Source organism: Schistocerca piceifrons, chromosome 11, assembly GCF_021461385.2.
Source record: "Schistocerca piceifrons isolate TAMUIC-IGC-003096 chromosome 11, iqSchPice1.1, whole genome shotgun sequence".
Lineage (NCBI taxonomy): Eukaryota > Metazoa > Arthropoda > Insecta > Orthoptera > Acrididae > Schistocerca > Schistocerca piceifrons.
In genome coordinates, this window is record NC_060148.1 from 25,449,701 (window position 1) to 25,470,713 (window position 21,013).

At 43.6% G+C, this 21,013-nt stretch overlaps 1 protein-coding gene across 1 annotated transcript in view; it reads left to right on the forward strand.

Moving 5' to 3' along the window:
- LOC124720151 (probable cationic amino acid transporter) overlaps nt 1–21,013 on the forward strand; it is a 444,710-nt gene that overhangs the window by 103,966 nt on the left and 319,731 nt on the right. The window contains exon 2 of the mRNA XM_047245457.1: nt 5,988–6,141. Within this exon, the coding sequence (XP_047101413.1) occupies nt 6,048–6,141 (94 nt within the window). The 5' untranslated portion in view covers nt 5,988–6,047. The remainder of the gene's footprint in view (nt 1–5,987; nt 6,142–21,013) is intronic.

Here is a 21,013-nt window from a genome sequence, read left to right on the forward strand (position 1 = left end):
GGCATATCAAGGCCGTTATTACGGCCAGAGATGGTTGTTCTGGGTACTGATTTCTCAGGATCTATGCACACAAATTACGTAAAAATGTAATCACATGCCAGTTCTAGTGTAATATATTTGTCCAATGAATACCCTAATATCATCTTCATTTCTCCTTGGTGTAGCGATTTTAATGGCCAGTAGTGTAGCATTAACTCAGTGGCTCTGTTCCTTGAGAATGGAGACTGCAGGTTCCATGTAGAATTTAATAAAAAAATTAAGACAATGAAATTTTCACTCTGCAGCGGAGTGTACGCTCATATGAAACTTCCTGGCACATTAAAACTGTGTGCCTCACCGAGACTCGAACCCGGGTCTTTCCTTTCGCAAGCAAGCCGTCTACCATCTTTCCTGCTTATTAGGCAGTTGCGTTAACCACTTTTTTTATTTTTTTAAGGAAGATAGGAGAAAAAGAAACCTTTAATATTCACAAAACCATAGTAGTCCTTATACGTTATAACTGTCCTGGAAGGAACCTCGCTACCGTTCTACCATGCAGCATGAAATAACAACAAAGTGGGGCCACCTCTGGAACCAAAAAAAGAAAGTATTTATAGATATTAAAACAAAATTCGAAGAAACATTCCATTGCTGACTTTGCGTGTATTAATTCTTCCTGGGTCGCATACTCGCGTAGTTTTCCTTAGCTGATGATCACTTTTTATTAGCTCTTCACACCTATTACGGAGAGGCTCTTCTCTTTCAGGAGAGTGCCGAATGTGGCTGGATTATTCTGACATGTTTCTTAAAACTTGCGTTGTAATATCTCCTTATTTGCCCAGTATAAAACTTCTGTCACTCTCCACAATTTAGCATATTTACAGAGCTTTGCACTGCTTGACAAAAGAAGCACCAAGACGGGAACCAGGGAAAGAAATGAAACTTAATGGATGGCTGGGCATGTGATGTTATTTCATTTATTATAAAGTCGAATGAGATTTACGAGGAACTTGGGCTGTATGAACTCATTTACCAGTATGACGTTGCACCCCATCCAGCCTGCGCTGATTATGTTGGGAAGGGTGTCTTAAAGTCCCTGTTTGCTATCCCGAGGCAGGCTGTTTCAGCTGGTCGTTGATGTCCTGCATCCTGGCCTTGGGACAGAGACGACATCCCAGCTAGCTCTAAGCGTGCTTTATGGAGGATTGATCTGTGGATCTTGGTTGTCAATAGGGTACCTCTACATCATGGGGAGAAGTCATACAGACACGTTATGTTTGTATCAGCATTATCCTGTTGAAAAATGACAGCACGATGATGATGATGATGATGTTTGGTCATCAGCGCCTGTACAAAGTCCCAATTTTTACACAGCCCAATGTTTTACACAGTCCAATCTAGCCAAAGCAACGAATGACAATGACGATGATGACGATGATGATGATGATGATGATGATGAAATGATGAGAACAACACAAACACCCAGTCCCTAGGCAGAGAAAATCCCCAACTCGGCCGGGAATCGAACCCGGACCCCATCGCATGAGAGATAAAACGTGAGGATGGAGTGAAACGTAGTGTTCAGCATGTCACTTTTAAGCCATGATTAGGAGTGATGTCCTATGATACCCACGCCACGCACTGTGGCAAATCATGGGAAAGCGATATGCACGAAGTGTTGAGTGCTCTCGACAAGGGGTTTCAGATCGATTCCGTATTTTTGGATTTCCAGAGGGCTTTTGACACTGTACCACACATGTGGCTCGTAGTGAAATTCCGTGCTTATGGAATATCGTCTCAGTTATGTGGTTCAAATGGTTCAAATGGCTCTGAGCACTATGGGACTTAACATCTGAGGTCATCAGTCCCCTATAACTTAGAACTACTTAAACCTAACTAACCTAAGGACACCACACACATCCATGCCCGAGGCAGGATTTGAACCTGCGACCGTAGCGGTAGCGCGGTCCCATGCGACCGTAGCGGTAGCGCGGTCCCAAACTGAAGCGCCTAGAACCGCTCGGCCTCGGTTATGTGACTGGATTCTATAACACCTCCGTTTTTATCCCGACCTGATCTGATCGAATAGCATTGTTAACATGACTGTGAACCTAACGGGGCTGGTAACTGGAACTGACTGCTACGGAAGTTGTTACTTTCCAATTCATCCTGTTCAATACTATAGTACTGAATGTCTGGTAATAAGGAACACCAACACAGTTTTACTAATTACGAACTTATATCCTTCTCAAAACACAAAAAGGAGACAGCCACTGCCTTCGCTATACATATCTAATTACGGCTAATCTCAGGACAGGCTTTCTTCATTCTCCATTATCGTCACACGCTAATCCATCACTACATCCAGCACTGCAATCCAAGGTTAGGCCGGCGCGGCAGACGCGAAACTCAATATCGGCACTGGTAACGTCACTGATCACTTTTCACTTTTACAAAGATCCTTCATCACTTTCCCGGTATTCATTTATTATTTAGGGGTCTAACCACGGCGATGGTGACAACCTTCTCGGTTAAAAACCCTGTATTCCAATAATGGCCTCCACACACACCATTCCCTCCAGCCACTCTGGCGCATCTCGACACTCGCTCTCACAACACGTCACAATCGATTGTTCGCCCTATCGACCTGTGCCGAGTGCAAAGTCATAGTAAGAACCTACGGACGCCTTACAATTCGTGATTTCCTGTCAGAGAGGTCACAGTTCATAGTGACTGACGGAAAGTCATCGAGTAAAATAGAAGTGATTTCTGGCGTTCCCCAAGGAACCTTTGCTTTTCCTCATCTACATAGACGATTTGGGAGACAATCTGAGCACCGTCTTCGGTTGTTTGCAGATGAAGCTGTCGTTTATCGACTAATAAAGTCATCACAAGGTCAAAACAAACTGCAAACCGATTTAGAAAAAATATCTGAATGGTGCGAAAAGTGGCAGTCGACCCTAAATAACGAAAAGTGTGAAGTCATCCACATGAGTGCTAAAAGGAACACGTTAAACTTCGGTTACTCGATAAATCACTCAAATCTAAAGACCGTAAATTGAACTAAACACGTAGCAATTACAATTACGACCAATTTAAATTAGAAAGAAGACACAGAAAATGATGTGAGGACGGCTAACCAAATCCTGTGCTTTATTGGCAGGACACTTGGAAAATGTGACAGACCTACTAAGGAGACTGCCTACACTACGCTTGTCCGTCCTATTTTAGAATACTGCTGCGCGGTGTGGGATCCTTACCAGATACGACTGACGGAGTACATCGAAAAAGTTCAAATAAGGGCAGCACGTTTTGTATTATCACGAAATAGGGGAGAGAGTGTCACCGAAATGATAAAGGACTTGGGCTGGACATCATTACAAAAAGGCGTTTTTTGTTGCGGTGGAATGTTCTCACGAAATTTTAATCTACATGTCTACATCTACATCCATACTCCGCAAGCCACCTGACGGTGTGTTGCGGAGGGTACCTTGAGTACCTCTACCGGTTCTCCCTTCTACTCCAGTCTCGTAATGATCGTGGAAATAAGGATTGTCGGTATGGTTCTGCGTGGGCTCTAATCTCTCTGATTTTATCCTCATGGTCTCTTCGCGAGATATACGTAGGAGGGAGCAATATACTGCTTGACTCTTCGGTGAAGGTATGTTCTCGAAACTTTAACAAAATCCCGTACCGAGCTACTGAGCGTCTCTCCTGCAGAGTCTTTCACTGGAGTTTATCTATCATCTCCGTAAAGCTTTCGCGATTACTAAATGATCCTGCAACGAAGCGCGCTGCTCTCCGTTGGATCTTCTCTATCTCTTTTATCAACCCTATCTGGTACGGATCCCACACTGCTGCGCAGTATTCGAGCAGTGGGCGAACAAGTGTACTGTAACCTACTTCCTTTGTTTTCGGATTGCATTTCCTTAGGAGTCTTCCAATGAATCTCAGTCTGGCATCTGCTTTACCGACGATCAACTTTATATGATCATTCCATTTTAAATCACTCCTAATGCGTACTCCCAGATAATTTATGGAATTAACAGCCAGGAGAGTGGTGTGCTGACCACATGCCCCTCCGTATCGGCAACCAGTGAAACCTATGAGGATGACACGGCGGTCGGTCGGTACCATTATGCCTTCCAAGCCCTGTTCACACAGAGTACTTCCCTTACAACGTCGTGATCCCACGCCTGCTCCGCATAGCACTGTAACCCACATTGTGGTCGTCAGAGGTGTGCTGTGGTTAGGACACTGGGCTCACATTCGGGAGGACGATGTTTCAAACCCGCGACCGGCTATCCTGATTTAGGTTTTCCGTGATTCTACATCTAAATCCATACTCTGCAAGCGGAGTACCTCTGTCCGTTCTCCCTTCTATTCCAGTCTCCTATTGTTCGTGGAAAGAGAGGTTGTCGGTACACCTCTGTTTGGGCTCTAATCTCTCTGATTTTATCCTCACGGTCTCTTCGCGAGATATACGTAGGAGGGAGCAATATACTGCTTGACTCCCCGGTGAAGGTATGTTCTCGAAACTGCAACAAAAGCCCGTACAGAGCTACTGAGCGTCTCTCCTGCAGAGTCTTCCACTGGAGTTTATCTGTCATCTCCGTAACGCTTTCTCGATTACTAAATGATCCTGTAACGAAGCGCACTGCTCTCCTTTGGATCTTCTCTATCTCTTCTATCAACCCTATCTGGTACGGATCCCACACCAGTGAGCAGTATTCGAGCAGTGGGCGAACAAGTGTACTGTAACCTACTTCCTTTGTTTTCGGACTGCATTTCCTTAGGATTCTTCCAATGAATCTCAGTCTGGCATCTGCTTTACCGACTATTAATTTTATATGGTCATTCTAGTTTAAATCACTCCTAATGCCTACTCCCAGACAATTTATGGAATTAACTGCTTCCACTTGCTGACCTGCTATATTGTAGTTGAATGATAAAGGATCTTTCTTTCTGTGTATTCGCAGCACATTACACTTGTCTACATTGAGATTCAATTGCCATTCCCTGCACCATGCGTTAATTCGCTGCAGATCCTCCTGCATTTCAGTACAATTTTCCATTGTTACAACCTCTCGATATACCACAGCATCATCCGCAAAAAGCCTCAGTGAACTTCCGATGTCATCCACAAGGTCATTTATGTATATTGTGAATAGCAACGGTCCTATGACACTCCTCTGCGGCACACCTGAAATCACTCTTACTTCGGAAGACTTCTCTCCATTGAAAATGACATGCTGCGTTCTGTTATCTAGGAACTCTTCAATCCAATCACACAATTGGTCTGATAGTCCATATGCTCTTCCTTTGTTCATTAAACGACTGTGGTGAACTGTATCGAACGCCTTGCGGAAGTCAAGAAACACGGCATCTACCTGAGAACCCGTGTCTATGGCCCTCTTGAGTCTCGTGGACGAATAGCGGGAGCTGGGTTTCACACGATTGTCTATTTCGAAACCCATGCTGATTCCTACAGCGTCGATTTCTAGTCTCCAGAAAAGTCATTATACTCCAACATAATACGTGTTCCAAAATTGTACAACTGATCGACGTTGGAGATATAGGTCTATAGTTCTGCACATCTGTTCGACGCCCCTTCTTGAAAACGGGGATGACCTGTGCCCTTTTCCAATCCTTTGGAACGCTACACTCCTCTAGAGACCGACGGTACACCGCTGCCAGAAGGGGGGCAAGTTCCTTCGCGTACTCTGTGTAAAATCGAACTGGTATCCCATCAGGTCCAGCGGCCTTTCCTCTTTTGTGCGGTTTTAATTGTTTTCTATCCTTCTGTCATCTATTTCGATTACGATTTCGTCATCTGTGCGGCACTCTGGATAAGGAACTACGATGCAGTCTTCCTCTGTTCCAGTTCACGAATAAAAAATTTTAGAGCCTACGGTGGACTTTTTAATAGTTTTAGCGAGCAGAAATTGCACCACGCCTGTGAACAAACACGTGGAGAGACTAATGGCGCCGCCTGTTGCTGGTTGCAGAAGTGCCTGACGACGCTGGACCTGACCTCCCTGGGAGTGGGGTCCTGCGTGGGCACCGGCATGTACCTGGTGGCCGGCATGGTCGCCAAGTCCGTGGCCGGGCCCGGGGTCATCTTCTCCTTCATCATAGCCGCCATCGCCTCCATCTTCTCTGGTGAGTACCATAGTCAGCGCCCGCGTCCCGTGCTCCCGTGCTTACCGCTCTGGAGCTTCATATCTCGAGGGTGGAAAGCAGGTGTGTCCTCTTCAGTGTTAACAAAGAGGGAGTAAATTTGAATTTATACTGGTACATGGAAGTGGGAAGTGCCACAGGGTACTGTTCTAGGTCCGTTGCTTCTTTTTTTTTTTTATTAAATCTGTTTCACAATTTCTATTACTGGTTTCTACGGGTTGTGAGCGGACTTACAAGGGAACATCCCCATCGCACCCCCCTCAGATTTAGTTATAAGTTGGCACAGTGGATAGGCCTTGAAAAACTCAACACAGATCAATCGAGAAAAAAGGAAGAAGTTGTGTGGAACTATGAAAACAATAAGAAAAATATACAAATTGAGTAGTCCATATGCAAGATAGGCAACATCAAGCACAATCTGAGCTCAGGAGTGCCGTGGTTAGCGTGAGCAGCTGTGCAACGAGAGCTCCTAGGTTCAAGTCTTCCCTCAGATGAAAATTTTACTTTCTTTATTTTCGCAACGTTATGATGTGTCCGTTCGTTCATTGACGTCTCTGTTCACTGTAGTAAGTTCAGTGTCTGTATTTTGCGACCGCACCGCAAAACCGTCCGATTAGTAGACGAAAGGACGTGCCTCTCGAATGGGAACCGAAAACATTTCATCGCAAGGTCATAGGTCAACCGATTCCTCCACAGGAAAACACGTCTGATATATTCTACACCACACTGGCGACGGCATGTGCGTCACATGACAGGAATATGTTGTCGACCCTCCTAACTTGTATACTTGGCGAATGGGTAAAAAGATTCTTCTACCTTGCCCGATATAGGTTTTCTTGTGGATGTGATAATCACTCCCAAAAAAGTGATGAAAACGTAAGAGTTTATCACGTAAACTGAAAATAAAAAATCAAACTCTTCGCTCAAGGGAAGACTTGAACCAAGGATATTTTGCTCCGCAACTACTCACGCTAACCACGGGACAACGGCGCTCCTAGGCTCATATTGTTCTTGATGTTGCTTATCTTGTACATGGATTACTCAGTTTGTATATTTTGCTTATTTTTTCCATAGTTCCACACAACTTCTTCCTGTTTTTCGATTGATCTGTGTTCAGTTTTTCAAGGCCTATCCACTGTGCCAACTTATAACTGAATCTGAGGGGTGTGCGATCGGGAGGTTCCCTTGTTAGTCTGGAAATATTCGGTTTGGATGAGAAATGAGTTTCGAGATTGGATTGTAACCTCCCCCTGACCTATCGACCTTAATGACAGTGAAAAATTAAACCACGTGTACCTAAAGTGTTGTGTACAGAGTTCCTCGTAGTCAGCGCGTACACAACTTTCCCACTAGAGCGCGCCCCGCTACGCACGACAGCGCAGCCGCAGCGCTCGTCCATCTCCGCACTACGAGATGGCGCTGCCTTAGAGACGGACCAAATTCTGCTTCCGCTGATCCGCGTACTAATATTTCACGCAGCCAATGAGATTGCTGCAAACGTAGAACCTTTTCTCCTCGCAGATCACATTCGCACGGTGATACCTGAACGCTCGAGGTATTACAACGAGTGTACAGACCTCTGATTAGTCAGTCTGCATTAGCCTGTAGTCAAGTTTCAGTCTGCGCCTAATAAGATTACCATATTCCTGTACATAGCCATGAAGAGAAATGTATAGACACTTTGTCAAGTATCAGAGATATGTGAGAATAAGATTAACGTATCAAGACCAAAGGAACTTTGGATTGTCAATTGTAAATAGCATCCAGAATCAAGTTAAGTAATTTTATGATTGTTAGTATTTTAATAAATGTGTGTGAAAATTAATCAAGTTTTGTTTAAAGTTGGTCACCGTCAATCTGCTACTCTAAGCGTGTAAGTGGCATTTCTATCATCTGACCTAACGGCAGAAGATAAACACGCCATGATAAGACCACGAGACGTATTGCTGACACTCGCCTACTTCGTTAGAGCGACAAGTCAAATAATCTGATGGTGTCTGTACCGAAGGTCTTACAGTACGCACACCACATAAAGGAAATTTGGGAAAAGCAATCGTCACCGAAGTTAATTTGTCAGTAAAGAGGAAGCAAGGGTTACATCTAAATGAAAGGAAAAATGCAAATGAAATTGGTGGAAATTAATTTTGAAAAAGTTTAAAGTTAATAAAGAAAGTAAATGTGTGGTCGTTACATTAACAATTAACTGGCGTTAATTAGATATTTGAGATTTGGGGAAAATTACGGTCGCCAGTCCTATGGACAACTACTATAATAACAGAAAAAGAAAGGTTAATGCACATATAATTAGCACTAGAGGCGTGGCAACTGAAGGTTGACACGTATTGTGTGAAAACTCAATGTTTGTCAGAAGGAATAAATTTCGCTACGCTCTGACTTAATTTAGGAAAAGAATTAATAAAACCAGAAAGTTGAAAGTTAATTTAGTGACACAAATTAATAGTGAACTTTGTTTCTGAAGCACTACGAAATAAAATAAAATAAGGTTAGTCTTGGGCTACCTCAACAATCATCTAAAAAGCAACTTGAATCTACGCAATTTGGAAACAAGAGATTTAACTGAGCTTGAATTAAATGGTTTTGAACAATTAACAATGGTGAAATTTAGTACATACCAAGCTGAGCTGCAGTTACAGGTAAGCTAAAGTATGGTAACAAAACTTGCACTCTTAATTTGTGCTTGTGTAATATAAATATAGTTCTGTTTGGTTATTGTAGCCAGGTACGAATACTTTAACTGAACTTTGGAATTAAAGCAGTGAAATGGAATGATATTCCTTTAATGCTGGCATTTGAATTTCAATGACACTCTACTTCATTTCGGAAAAGGAAGGGACCCTGCTTGGTAGTGCACTTGGGACAATGAGCAACAAAGATTCATGCTAAGTTGCTGAATTTGAATGATGGAAATGGAACAGTTTGAAAAGCTGAGGTTTGCCATACAGTTCTAAAACTTTCACGTGCTTTCAGTCTTCCTTGTTGGTTGACTGAAGCTTTGATGTTCGAATGTGTGTGAAATCTTATGGGATTTAACTGCTAAGGTCATCAGTCCCTAAGCTTACACAGTACTTAGACTAAATTATCCTAAGGACAAACACACACACCCACGCCCGAGGGAGGACTCGAACCTCCGCCGGGACCAGCCACACAGTCCATGACTGTGGCGCCTAAGACCGCTCAGCTAATCCCGCGTGGCGAAGGTTTGTAGTCGTCGATCGAGGACGTGGCGACAATCAGTTATTGTCGGCCGTCGCTGTTGCAGAAGCTGGATGTTGGGGCGCCTTCTTCTCGACACGGTCACCAGGCGAAACGGGCTCTTGATGTGCGCCAGCTAATGCTTCCCGTCCGCGACACCATGTCAGAAACTATCATAGTAAGTCGCGCGTAGTGGCATGCTGCCAAACCCCTGAAAGCGCGGCATCTCGCGGGAGCGTCACTCAACACACCTGCTCCACCGTCCTACTCCAGCCAGACTCTGCTCTGCCCGTGCTGCAAGCGGCAGGGTTAATACTACCAAAGATCCTAAACACTTTGGTTCTCCACACGACTTATCGATGTAATCGTTTGATAACATAGTTTTCCCTAGGCAAGGCCCAGCGTAAAAATACAAATAATATTTACAAAACAAACCAATTACACATCGACATAAATGCATATATATATATATATATATATATATATATATATATATACAAATTGTAAAACAATTACAGTATATAAAGACGCAGAAATGTCATATCTTCAGGTAACAAAATAAGGAATACATTTATAGAACAATAGATGGAAAGCCGGCTGAAGTGGCCGAGCGGTTCTAGGCGCTACAGTCTGGAACCGCACGACCGCAGGTTCGAATCCTGCCTCAGGCATGGATGTGTGTGATGTCCTGAGGTTGGTTAGGTTTAAGTAGTTCTGAGTTCTAGGGGACTGATGACCTCAGAAGTTAAGTCCCATAGCGCTCGGAGTCATTTTTTTGGAATAGATGGAAATAGGAGGATGTGCATTTCCGGCGTTACAGGATCATTTTCAAATCTCTCATTTCACATTATGGGGGATAAGGCGTCTGTGTTCCAAGGAATATTCTGAAACACAACAAACTGCAAATGTACAAAGGTCCAAACAACACAGAACCTGAACAGTGACTCACTGGAGAGGTGTAGTTTGGTCCAGCGAGTCACCATCTCGCCTCTCCTCAAATGACGCAAGGTGTCGAGTCGAAGCGACTACCCAGTTAGTAGTTCAAAGGGCTCTGAGCACTGTGGGACTTAACATCTATGGTCATCAGTTCCCTAGAACTTAGAACTACTTAAACCTAACTAACCTAAGGACATCACACACATCCATGCCCGAGGCAGCATTCGAACCTGCGACCGTAGCGTTCGCGTGGCTCCGGACTGAGCGCCTAGAACCGCTAGACCACCGCGGCCGGCCCAGTTAGTAGTCCAACCGGCTTCGTGTGGAAGCTGTAGTTCAGATCACAAGGGGCTCTGGGCCGTTTTGGGGATATTTTTAGTCCCATGATCCGGGCCCATTCGCTATGGTTACTGTGAACGTTAACGTCGCTGTTTATTTCAACATTCTGCGTGACGAAACATTGCCCTTCCTTCTACACCTCCATGCTGAGTGTGCCGTAGACGCTCTACTTTTCCAAGACGACAACAGCCGTGATGACAGGGCTGCACGGATACGCTGTCGGTTTGTCGGACCTATCGCACGCCAACTAGCCTCCCAAACCACCCGATCTGAATCCTCTAGTCATTGTCTGGGACTATTTGGAACAGCGGGCAATCAGCATCAGTACCTGTATGTGACATAATCATCACTGAATCTCTTCACGTCTGTTCAACATCCCTGGACAAACTTGTGGACTCCAATCCTCGATGAATTCAGTCCATTATCGATTTTAGAGTCTTTGTTAGGCGGTGGTAGTGTGACATCTCCTATGGGTGATTTATTTCTTGTCCTCTCTGCTTTAACACTGACCTGCTACCAAACATTGAAAATCACTCAAAAAGCTTTCTGTTTTTCACACGATGCAAGTGTTATTGTGAGTGGCGTGGAACATGATACATGCGAGGGGCTTTCAATATGTGATGCAACACATACCTTTTTTCTCGACAAATTTCGGTTAAAAAAAAGCAAAATTTTGTTGTAGGACATTGTGGATTACTTACCCTTCAGCCCCTATAGTTTCATGAAGATGAAATAAGTAGCCACACTATATGTAGCCTTCAGAATGGTATGTGTAACAGAAGTGCGTTCCAAGCACAGAGCTGTCACTGATTTTCTTTTGCCAGAAAATACACCTTCGCAAATATTTATGGGCATTGAAGAATGCCTATGGAAACCACGCTGTGAACAAAAGCACGATGAGTCATAGGGCGAGGTGTGTGTCATCAACGCGACAAGGTCGCGCAAACCTGTCGCATCTCCTGCGTGCCGGCCGGCCAGCAACACACAGCTGTGACTATTCAATGGTGGAACGTGCGGACACTCTCATTCGAGTTGATTGACAGACCAGAGTCAAATTCTCTGCTGGCAGCACTCACACCCTCATCCACCAGCTGGGGTACTCACAGCTGCGTCCCCCCCCCCCCCCCCCACACACACACACACACTCAGAAATACACTAGCACCCATTAAAATTGCAACACTCTCATTCGAGTTGATTGACAGACCAGAGTCAAATTCTCTGCTGGCAGCATTCACACCCTCATCCACCAGCTGGGGTACTCACAGCTGCGTCCCCACACACACACACACACACACACACACACACACACACACACACACTGAAATACACTAGCACCCATTAAAATTGCAACACCAAGAAGTAATGCAGATAATAAATGGGTGTTCATTGGACAAATATATTATACTACGACTGACATGTGATTACATGTTCACGCAATTTGGGTGCATAGATCCTGAGAAATCAGTACCCAGAACAACCACCTCTGGCCGTAACAACGGCTTTAATACGTCTGAGCATTGAGTCAAACAGATCTCTGATGGCGTGTACAGGTACAGCTGCCCATGCAGCTTCAACACAATACCACAATTCATCAAGAGTAGTGACTGGCATATTGTGACGAGCCAGTTGCTCGGCCACAATTGACCAGACGTTTTCAATTGGTGAGAGATCTGGAGAATGTGCTGAACAAGGCAGCAGTAGAACATTTTCTGTATCTAGAAAGGCCCGTACAGGTCCTGCAACATGCGGTAGTGTATTATCCTACTGAAATGTAGGGTTTTGCATGGATCGAATGAAGGGTAGAGCCACGGGTCGTAACGCATCTGAAATTTAACGTCCACTGTTCAAAGTGCCGTCAATGCGAATAGGAGGTGACAGAGACATGTAACCAAAGGCACGCCATACCATCACGCCGGGTGATACGCCAGTATGGCGATGACGAATACACGCTTCCAATGTGCGTTCACTGCGATGTCGCCAAACACGGATGCGACCATCATGATGCTGTAGGCAGAACCTGGATTCATCCGAAAAAATGACGGTTTGCCATTCGTACACCCAGGTTCGTCGTCGAATACACCATCGCAGGCGCTCCTGTCTGTAATGCAGCGTCAAGGGTAACCGCAGCCACGGTCTCCGAGCTGATAGTCTGTGCTGCTGCAAACGTCGTCGAACTGTTCGTGCAGATGGTTGTTGTCTTGCAAACGTCGCCATCTGTCGACTCAGGGATCGAGACGTGGCTGCACGATCCGTTACAGCCCTGCGGATAAGATGCTTGTCATCTCGACTGCTAGTGATACGAGGCCGTTGGGATCCAGCACGGCGTCCCGTATTACCCTCCTGAACCCACTGATTCAGTATTCTGCTAACAGTCATGGGATCTCGACCAACGCGAGCAGCAATGTCACGATACGATAAACCGCAATCGCGATAGGCTACAATCTGACGTTTATCAAAGTCGGAAACGTGATGGTACGCATTTCTCCTCCTTACACGAGGCATCACAACAACGTTTCACCAGGCAACGCCGGTCAACTGCCGTTTGTGTTTGAGAAATCGGTTGGAAACTTTCCTCGTGTCCGCACGTTGTAGGTGTCGCCGCCGGCGCCAACCATGTGTGAATGCTCCGAAAAGGTAATCCTTTGCGTATCACAGCATCTTCTTCCGTCCTGTCGGTTAAATTTCGCGTCTGTAGCACGTCATCTTCGTGGTGTAGCAATTTTAATGGCCAGTAGTGTAATTTTAGGTCTATAGCTTTTTATGAGTGTGAGTATCAAAATATGCAATGTACAGGATGTTCCATTTACCTGATGGCCGCCTGTACGGCGCAGTAGGTGGCTGGCAGCGAGCGTTCCGTTGCTGGGCGGCGAGACGCCACGTCGCCCATCTTCTGCTGCAGCACGACATGACTACATTTAAAATATAAGCAAATAAACTGTGTACTCACCCATGTCACGCAAGCAGACGCTGGAACTACCTACTATTATTTTCCACGCATTTCTGACATTTGTTCAACAAATTATTAATCGCACGATGTAATTCTCTGTGAGATACTGAATTAATCGATTCACGGATGTTGTTCTTGAGTTCCTCTATCGTGTGGGGGTTTATTGTGTAGACTTTGTCCTTCAGTGTACCCCACAAATAAAAATGGTACAGAGTTAAATCAGGACTTCTAGCGGGCCTGATATCGTTATTAATCACTCCTTCATCGAACACATCGTCAACTGCGTGCAAAGGAACATACACTTATGTAGGCTTTCACGGCCGGCGTCTTCATCAGTAAACACTTCCGGGCTAAGTTGCCGTGGTCGATCTGTAGAACTTCTTCTCCCTGACGTTTCGTTCTCAACTACGGAGAACATCTTCCGAGGAAGTTTGGTCGTCGACTCACCTCGGAAGATGTTCTCCGTAGTTGAGAACGAAACGTCAGGGAGAAGAAGTTTTACGGATCGACCACGGCAACTTAGCCCGGAAGTGTTTACTCATGGAGCGTACGCTGTTTGAGCTGTTGCTGAATCCTGTTGACAAAAATGCTGAACCTCGAAACTTCCTGGCAGATTACAACTGTGTGTCGGACCGAGGCTCGAACTCGGGACCTTTGGCTTTTGCGGGCGAGCGCTCTACCAACTGAGCTACCCGAGCACGACTCACGATCCATCCTCACAGCTCACAGTTTGGAAGGTAGGAGCCGAGGTACTGGCAGATGTAAAGCTGCGAGGACGGGGCGTGAGTCATGCTTCGGTAGCTCAGATGGTAGAGCGCTTGCCCGCAAAAGGCAAAGGTCCCGAGTTCGAGTCTCGGTCCGGCTGACAGTTTTAATCTGCCAGGAAGTTTCATGTCAGCGCACAATCCGCTGCAGAGGGAAAATCTCATTCTGGAAACATCCCCCAGGCTGTGGCTAAGCCATTTCTCAGCAATATCCTTTCTTTCAGCAGTGCTAGTTCTGCAAGGTTCGCAGGAGACCTTCTGTAAAGTTTGGAAGGTAGGAGACGAGGTACTGGCAGAAGTAAAGCTGTGACGATGGGACGTGAGTCGTGCTTGGGTAGCTCAGTTGGTAGAGCACTTGCCCGCAAAAGGCAAAGGTCCCGAGTTCGTGTCTCGGCCTGGCACACAGTTTTAATCTGCCAGGAAGTTTCATATCAGCGCACAATCCGCAGCAGAGTGAAAATCTCATTACGCTGAACCTCGTTCTCTTTCACTCAGTTCATTAAAAACCTGTCACAAAATATTTTGCACATATATTTCACCTGTAACTGTGTCATTAAAAAGAAAATGCGCCTGTTACTCTGTCACCAGTAACTTGTAACGATTCATGTTAAATGCTACTTAAGTTTCTTCTGCCTGGTGCATTGATGAATTAATGCAAAATTTTCATGATTCACAAAATTTGTACACATTAATGACATCAGAACTGCACACTCGTCATATAAACAAAACACGGACAGACTTAACTGACCTCTTTGACTTCGAAAAGTAACTTGAGAACTGACCGACTTGCAGCATTGCAGCATCGCTTTATATAGAATTTTAACAATAGCTTCCAAAATAATCCATTATTAATTTTGTACAATTTTGATGTTACAATTAAAATTTGCAAAATGTAAAGATACTGATGACACAGCCGAATGAGGTATAAAATTCAATATTCTGTGTCAATATTTTATAGTAATATCTTTAGTTTTCCATAAGAAAATCATTCTGAACTTTAATTAGAGTAATGTCTCTCATATTATTTTAGTTACGGTACGTAATTAGTTACAGTTTCGATTTGGTAGTACAGAGCTCGTGCTTTATCCGATTACATACATAAAATGCACAAATAAGCCCTCAAATTCAGGAAATTGGAAAAGTGGGAGATGTAAACAATTAGACAGTTAATTAGAAATCTAATTACAAAGAATATTAATTACAGAAGAAGACATAAAAATAAATAACAAATGAAAACACATCGCTTGGTAACAACTTTTAAGCTGTTTCACAAGATAGGGAGGTCTTCTGTTACTGGATTTTTAGATTACCATTTTGCTAATTAGAAGCATTGATTTTTCATGCTAACATCCCTGCAGTCTCGTGTTATTTATTGCTAAGGACTTATTACTTCAGTTTCGTGATTAGTTACTTAATTTAGTGTATGTACATAATTTTATCAATGACAACAATCCACCAATAATTACGACAACGCACGTCTTTCTAGAACATTCCACATTCCTTTGCAATGAATATCATGTCTTTTATCAAATAGGACAGAATCATACATATAAAGACACGCATACAAGGCCTTAGGAAGCATTGACTTGTCCGATAGCTATCCTGATGCATACAAAAAAGGTGGTATCGAACATTTCATATGAGATCTGGGGGGGGGGGGGGGGGGGCGGGCGTGGCTGTACCGTGATAAACTGCGCACCGCACCCCTATTTTCTGATCACGAAGGTGTTCCTCATGAAGCACAAGCTCCTGTGTCGACAGTTTTATGAATTAACGTACCTGTGTAAACGGAACTGAGCCTCGTCTGAAAACACAATGAGGTAAGGATCCATTTCATCGTCATGCACTCGTTTTAAAACCCGGTGAAAAAACTTAACCCTGTGCGCAGGATCACCAGGTCGAAGTTCCTGTACTACTGATACCTTATAGGGCCTTAGACCAAGCAGCCTAGCACCTCTCTATACACACAATATTTGTGTTTGCTTCAAAATATGTCTAAGACACTTTTTAGGGAATTATCCCGGTGGTGTGCAATGTTATCGAGACGAGCTTCAATGAGCACTGTACATCGTCGTTTACGCTTCGTGTCTTCAGAACACTTCCCGTTTGCCGCGCGGAGTGGCCATGCGGTTTGAGGCGTCATGTCACGGACTGCATGGCCGCTCCCACCAGAGGTTCGAGTCCTCCCTCGGGCATGGGTGTGTGTGTTTGTCCTTAGGATAAGTTGGTTTAAGTAATGTGTATGTCTAAGGATCGATGGCCTATGCAGTTTGTTCCCTTAGAAATTCACACAAATTTGAACATTTTTGAACACTTCCCGTTTGACGAAATTTACTAACTACGAGGTGCATTCAAGTTCTAAGGCCTCCGACTTTTTTTCTAATTAACTACTCACCCGAAATCGATGAAACTGGCGTTACTTCTCGACGTAATCGCCCTGCAGACGTACACATTTTTCACAACGCTGACGCTATGATTCCATGACAGCGGCGAAGGGTTTTTTATGAGTCTGTTTTGACCACTGGAAAATCGCTGAGGCAATAGCAGCACGGCTGGTGAATGTGCGGCCAAAGAGAGTGTCTTTCATTGTTGGAAAAAGCCAAAAGTCACTAGGAGCCAGGTCAGGTGAGTAGGGAGCATGAGGAATCACTTCAAAGTTGTTATCACGAAGAAACTGTTGCGTAACTTTAGCTCGATGTGCAGGTGCGTTGTCTCGGTGAAACAGCACACACGCAGTCCTTCCCGGACGTTTTTGTTGCAGTGCAGGAAGGAATTTGTTCTTCAAAACATTTTCGTAGGATGCACCTGTTACCGTAGTGCCCTTTGGAACGCAATGGGTAAGGATTACGCCCTCGCTGTCCCAGAACATGGACACCATCATTTTTTCAGCACTGGCAGTTACCCGAAATATTTTTGGTGGCGGTGAATCTGTGTGCTTCCATTGAGCTGACTGGCGCTTTGATTCTGGATTGAAAAATGGCATCCACGTCTCATCCATTGTCACAACCGACGAAAAGAAAGTCTCATTCGTGCTGTCGTTGCGCGTCAACATTGCTCGGCAACGTGCCACACGGGCAGCCGTGTGGTCGTCCGTCAGCATTCGTGGCACCCACCTGGATGACACTTTTCGCATTTTCAGGTCGTCATGCAGGATTGTGTGCACAGAACCCACAGAAATGCCAACTCTGGAGTCGATCTGTTCGACAGTCATTCGGCGATCCCCCAAAACAATTCTCTCCACTTTCTCGATCGTGTCGTCAGACCGGCTTGTGCGAGCCCGAGGTTGTTTCGGTTTGTTGTCACACGATGTTCTGCCTTCATTAAACTGTCGACCCACGAACGCACTTTCGACACATCCGTAACTACGTCACCACATGTCTGCTTCAACTGTTGATGAATTTCAGTTGGTTTCACACCATGCAAATTCAGAAAACGAATGATTGCACGCTGTTCAAGTAAGGAAAACGTCGCCATTTTAAGCATTTAAAACCGTTCTCATTCTCGCCGCTGGCGGTAAAATTCCATCTGCCGTATGGTGCTGCCATCTCTGGGACGTATTGACTATGAACGCGGCCTCATTTTAAAACAATGCACATGTTTCTATCTCTTTCCAGTCTGAAGAAAAAAAATCGGAGGCGTTAGAACTTGAATGCACCTCGTACTTTGCGAACTGCATCACGGCTCGGAACTCGAAGACCTAACAACTTCTGTTCAAGCAATCTCTGAACAGCACGAGCAGACTTTGTATGCACACACGAATCGTAAATGAACACATGTTGTGGAACTGAATAATTCACTGTTGCCATTGTTGCATTCGCAAACTTCACTGTTATACTCGTGATGCTTGTTACACTGCTCGAATGAAACTGGTGACCGACAAGGGCGTATGTCTGTACGGCTGTCAGGCAAAAACCCAGAAAAGGCAGGGTGGTGGGGGTGGGGGGGGGAGGCTAGTGCCCTCCCGTGGGATCCATTCGACTGGCAGGCGCGGCTTCCGTGGTGAGCCTGCAATACCCTGGGCAGCTGGCCATCAGTTAAATGGAACACCCTATATACATGGCCCTACTTTCTCGTCCCATTCACTTTGAAGCTGCAAATTTTTACACACTCAAGGGACGGTAGGTCTTCATATGTCACGTAAATTTCAGCATGATATGTCTACCTGCACCGAGAAAGAGGGTTTTTAACAGATGGTGTAACCTCCCCACCGTATTTTTTTATATAAGAAAATATATATAGCAATACTTAATAGAAATGGGAGCCAAGTGTAACCTCCCTACAAAAATTTTAAAGAAAGGACGATGCTAATTAGAAATGCTGATGGACATTGCTCTAAGCGTAACCTGCCCACAATGAAATGTACTGACAATGGCAACAAAAATGTGAAATACGCAATCTGACTCAAATATAAATCCTTCAAAAAAATTAAAGTCCATTCAGTGACAAGAAAATTCAATTAAACCGAAATATCGGTCTTTGGCCCTGTGTAAAAACAATCAAAATTAAAGTCTTACCTCAGAATAAATGGATGTCACATATCTGCTCTTGTTGTTGCGCACCGCTCGGAGGAACTGCATTGCAAATAATAATATTCTCCTTTTTTTTTGTAATTCTAGTGAAATTTTTCTTCAAAAAGAAGTGGAATGAAATGGGAAGTGCAACGAGATCTTTAGTTCAAAAAAAATTAAACTTTTGAGAAAATGCTTTTGAAATAAAAAATTATTATTGGGAGACTTGTTGGAGAATAATTACAATAAATAAAATTTTTCATTATCTAATGATTATATTAATTAACAGTATACCTTATTCCTCATCTTGACCATTGTTGCCGACCGCCTACATCACACAACCGCACTGGGCTGCTACTACTGACCGACCGCTCTGCATGACGACTACAGACTGAGTACTGCTCTCAACTAGACAGAGCTACAGACTCGCAACGACTGACTGACTGCTACTCTGCATAGCGACAACTAACTCGCAAAGACTACTACTGACTGAGAACCGCTCGCAACACTCGCGCGGTCAAGCGCATACTCTCTGGTCACAGATGCTACAATGCCTCGCCATCGCTGCTGCGTTACATACGTGTTTCATAACCCTCCACTCGGGGGGCAAAAATTTGGCAGCGATGGTGAGTCATTTGGACTTGCCAAGCGTGGCAAAATTTTTCTTTAATTAACAAAATTCTACAACTTACAGAGTATTTAAATGTTGTGCACACGCACTAAGTACAAAATATATCAGACAAGGACAAAATGTGAATACTAAACATAGTAGCAAATCAGAAAAAAGTATATACAAACTTTTTGACAGATAAAGTGCACAGGCACTGAAAAAATTCTTTAGCATATGCAGAACAAATAAACAGACTGGCAAGAATAATTAGATGTAGTACATAAAGTAAATGTTGTGCACACGCACTAAGTACAAAATATATCAGACAAAGACAAAATGTGAGTACAAAACATAGTAGCAAATCAGAAAAGTATATATAAATTATTTGACAGATAACAAAGTGCACAGGCACTGAAAAATGTCTTTAGTATTTTCACAACAAATAAACATAATGGCAAAAAAAATTCATGTCCAAAGTGCACATGCACTGAAAAATGTCTTTAGTATTTTCACAACAAATAAACATAATGGCAAACATCATGTCGACCAGTGACATAAGTGTACTCACACTGGAGTTTAGCGAATCGAAAAATGTATAACCTATGAACATAAATGATGTTACCAAAAAAAATTTTTTCTTTATGAGACAAGAATCAGGATAGGAAAGGGAAGGATTGCATCATGGTTGTAGCACTTTAGATTGCACACAGCTGCTCTGAAAGTCCATATCTTTCCACAGTAGTACAACACCAAGTGACACAACTTGAAGTTCTTTTCCCATCAGAATTTATCAGTGTAGCCAAGACACTGAACTGTCGTAGTAATGTTCCATGTTTTCATTTTGGCAGTACATTAGGTACACCAAACAGTGGGACCATAATAATGTCTTCATCGCTCATGGTGGTGGACAGCATGTCGTGTCAACACCACACTCTTACAAGGCACACCAACGTAGAATTAGTGCAAAACCAAATATAGTGCTCCATGATCACTGGGATAAACAGGACAAATGGACATTGCAGTAATTCAGGGTAGTCAGCTTATGAGGTGAAGGACATCAAGTCACATAATATTGACAATTACAGTCTTCATTGATAGTTCGTGGCATTCATAGCCCAGTTATTGAACATTTCTGTACCAAGTATGTAGTATTACAGAAAAATGTTCATTAATTGTTTTACATAGAATCAGTAGCCTTCTTTTCCTGGTTACAAAATATTATGAAATAATCGCATTCTTTTCAGTTACAGAGTATAATTAAGAATCATTAACCTTTTCCTAATTACAGTTAATTAATCATTTGTCATTAATTAATCATTTGTCTAATTACAGTTAATTAATCATTTGTATAATTACAGTTAATTAATCATTTGTCGTTAATTAATCATTTGTCTAATTACAGTTAATTAATCATTTGTCGTTAATTAATCATTTGTCTAATTACAGTTAATTAATCATTTGTATAATTACAGTTAATTAATCATTTGTCGTTAATTAATCATTTGTCTAATTACAGTTAATTAATTAATCATTTGT